This window comes from Lactuca serriola, chromosome 4, assembly GCF_051521515.1.
Source record: "Lactuca serriola cultivar US96UC23 chromosome 4, Lser_US96UC23_V15, whole genome shotgun sequence".
Lineage (NCBI taxonomy): Eukaryota > Viridiplantae > Streptophyta > Magnoliopsida > Asterales > Asteraceae > Lactuca > Lactuca serriola.
Window position 1 is genome coordinate 6,721,017 of NC_136411.1, and position 2,994 is coordinate 6,724,010.

General features: G+C 34.6%; 1 protein-coding gene across 1 annotated transcript; it reads right to left on the minus strand.

Moving 5' to 3' along the window:
- Window positions 1-236: 236 nt before the first annotated feature.
- Window positions 237-1,341, minus strand: LOC145098007 (uncharacterized). The gene is made up of 2 exons (XM_079035692.1): window positions 1,080-1,341; window positions 237-934 (listed from the first exon to the last, which is right to left on the minus strand). The coding sequence occupies exons 1-2, from the start codon at window positions 1,339-1,341 to the stop codon at window positions 237-239; spliced, it is 960 nt and encodes a 319-aa protein (XP_078891818.1).
- Between the last annotated feature and the right edge of the window lie 1,653 nt (window positions 1,342-2,994).

Genomic DNA, 2,994 nt, shown 5'->3' on the forward strand with positions numbered 1-2,994 from the left:
TGACCACCAAAAATAACTTGTACAAAATTTAAAAAATTAAAAACAAAATTTTTTTTGGACCAATGAACAAATAGAACTGTTGATAGAGGAACAAAGAATTAATATTATTAAGAATAATTACATTAAACCTAATATTTAAATAAGTAGAAAATTAAAAAAAAACACAAACAAAAAATCAAACAAACCACAACATAGAAAACATAATTAATATCCTAATTAAAAAAAACCAAAATATGTCACTCGGAATCATCGTCCTCGTCATCGACCTCATCATCTTCATCATTCTCCTGAACGTCACTCTCATCATCGAAATCTTCGCTCTTGACGAACATATCAAAATCCTCGTCTGATGCGTCAAACAAATCATCATGACAATACTCTATCGGCGGCTGAATATGAGCCCTATAAACGTGCTCCACCAAATCAGCATGAAGGGCATGATGAATGTCGCGATTGTGTACTTCTCTTCTATTTTCCATATACTCTTGTGTACCAACGGTTACTCCTTCGACATTTGACAAAACTTCATTTTTGTTGTACCGAAATATCGCTCTTCCTTCGTCTTCAAGAATTATATTATGCAATATGATACATGCATACATTACGTGTTGTAACCTTCTCACTTCATATGACCTTGCCCCGACTGCTAGTACTTGCCAACGCCTCTTAAGTATACCAAATGTTCGCTCCACATGGACCACATCCTTCCTAGTTGACTCTTGCGCCTCTTTAAAATTTTTCTTTTTCGGGTCGTTAGGACATGTAAACGATTTCACAAAAACAGACAAGGGAGGATATATACCGTCAGTAAGATAATATCCACTCTTATATGCTACCTCATTTGCTTGAAGAGGTACATCGTGCGACTTTCCAAGATAGATATCGTTGAATATTGGCGACTGGTCTAACACATTGATGTCATTGTTTGCACAAGCTAGACCATAGAATGCATGTCATATCCAAAGATCATGTGATGATATAGCCTTAGAATGATCGTCGACTCTTTGTGGTCGCCATGTACCGGCCATGTCATGCGTTGGGGCATAATGACCAAATCCAATGCATGTAATCGATACTACCTAACATTCCAGGGAATCCATGCTTGCCTTCATGCATTGTGTACAATTGGTGGATATCGTTCATAGTTGGTTTGCGCAAATATCGTTGCCCATAAACCAAACAGATCGCTTTGCAGAACTTGTACACACACTCCCGCACGGTACGCTTTGACGTCCTAAAATACTCATCCCATTTGTCTGCACCTATGTCGTATGCTAATTGACGAATTGCAACCGTGCATTTTTGAATTGGAGAGAAACCTTTTATCCGTCTCGCATCCATTTTCCATTGGAAATATGGAAAACGACCTTCCAAATGGCCAACAATACGTAAGAATAGTTTCATCCTCATTCGGAACCAACGTCAAAACTTTACAACATAGATGACGTCATCTGCAAAGTAGTCTTCTATAAGTCGATCGTGTCCGGCTTCACAATTTCTACGCAACGACGAGTTTCTTGGTTTAGATCGTGCACGTGATGTTTCGCCTAGTCGGTCATGAAAGTATGCAACCGTTTTCGTCATGACGGAACCGATAAGCTTAGCCTCCTCTTGAGTAGTCGAATCGGATGATGAAGATGATGACATTTTGATTAATATTTTTTGGAGAGAGTAAGAAGGTATGAGTTGAAAAATGTTGGTGCTGTGGTATTTATAGTGGGGGAATAGAATATATATATATATATATATATATATATATATATATATATATATATATATATATATATATATATATATATATATATATACACACACAAGTAGGTTCATGCAAAAACATAAATATCTTGTGAAAACGCGAAAACAAATTTTATCTTATAAAACTCAAACACAAGTACTATAAAAATTAAATTTATTAGCAATAAATTAAAAATAATAAGTTCACATTGGATTGTGTTATGATAATATAGATTTAAAGACGGTTTTAACAACTATTTTTTTTCACGTCCTTAACCAATGTTAAATTCATTTTTTCATAATAAAAATGTCAAAAATCATGTTTTGCTACTATGAAACAATTTCTCATGTATCATCGATTATCATCATGTAGTTCAAATTTTGGATAAATTATTGTCAAAAATATAAGGTTAAGGTGGCACAATCTCATAGTTTTCTCTTGTTTTCGCGATTTCGCAAATTATTTGTATTTTCGCATTATATATATATATATATATATATATATATATATATATATATATATATATATATATATATATATATATATATATATATATATAACTGTTGGAACAAAAAAGATATTGAACAACTCAATCAAAAGTGGAGTGAGAATGTTGCAACCCCTCCACCCACCTCCTCCCCGCGCCTCCTATCCCGCACCCGTGGTGTGGTGTTCATCGGAGCAGGAAACGTCTCGTCCCTCCTTCCTGCACCGGCTCCGTCCGGCCAAATAGAGAACCATGTTATTCCCACCATGGGTTCGTTTGGACTTAAATGGATACAACCATGACATGAACCTATTCAAACAAACCACACAACCTCCTTTTGGATATTCTTCCACGAACACAGGGATAGTATTCACACCTAACCCATGCCTTTTATTTGCATATTGAAACAAACAAATTTATAAAGCAACTCCAAACGGTTTCTTGTAAAATAGAATTTCTTCAAATGTCGAATTTTAATCACAAATTTATAAAGCAACCCCAAGTGGTTTCCTATAAAAATAAGTATCACCAAATGTGAAGCAACAAAATGTCTTATTTCAAAAAGTAATTTATAATTTTAACCATTTGATTATTAAACTTCTATGGTTTATGTATGGTTATTGTATTGGAAAAATATCAGTTATAGACATTTTTTGGGGTTGAAATCCAAAAAATAGATAAAAAAATCGGATTTCCGGGTATAGACATGAATTTCGCGGAGGTGAGCTCTGAGGACTCAACGGAATCCATTGTAACTCTGCGGAATGACAAA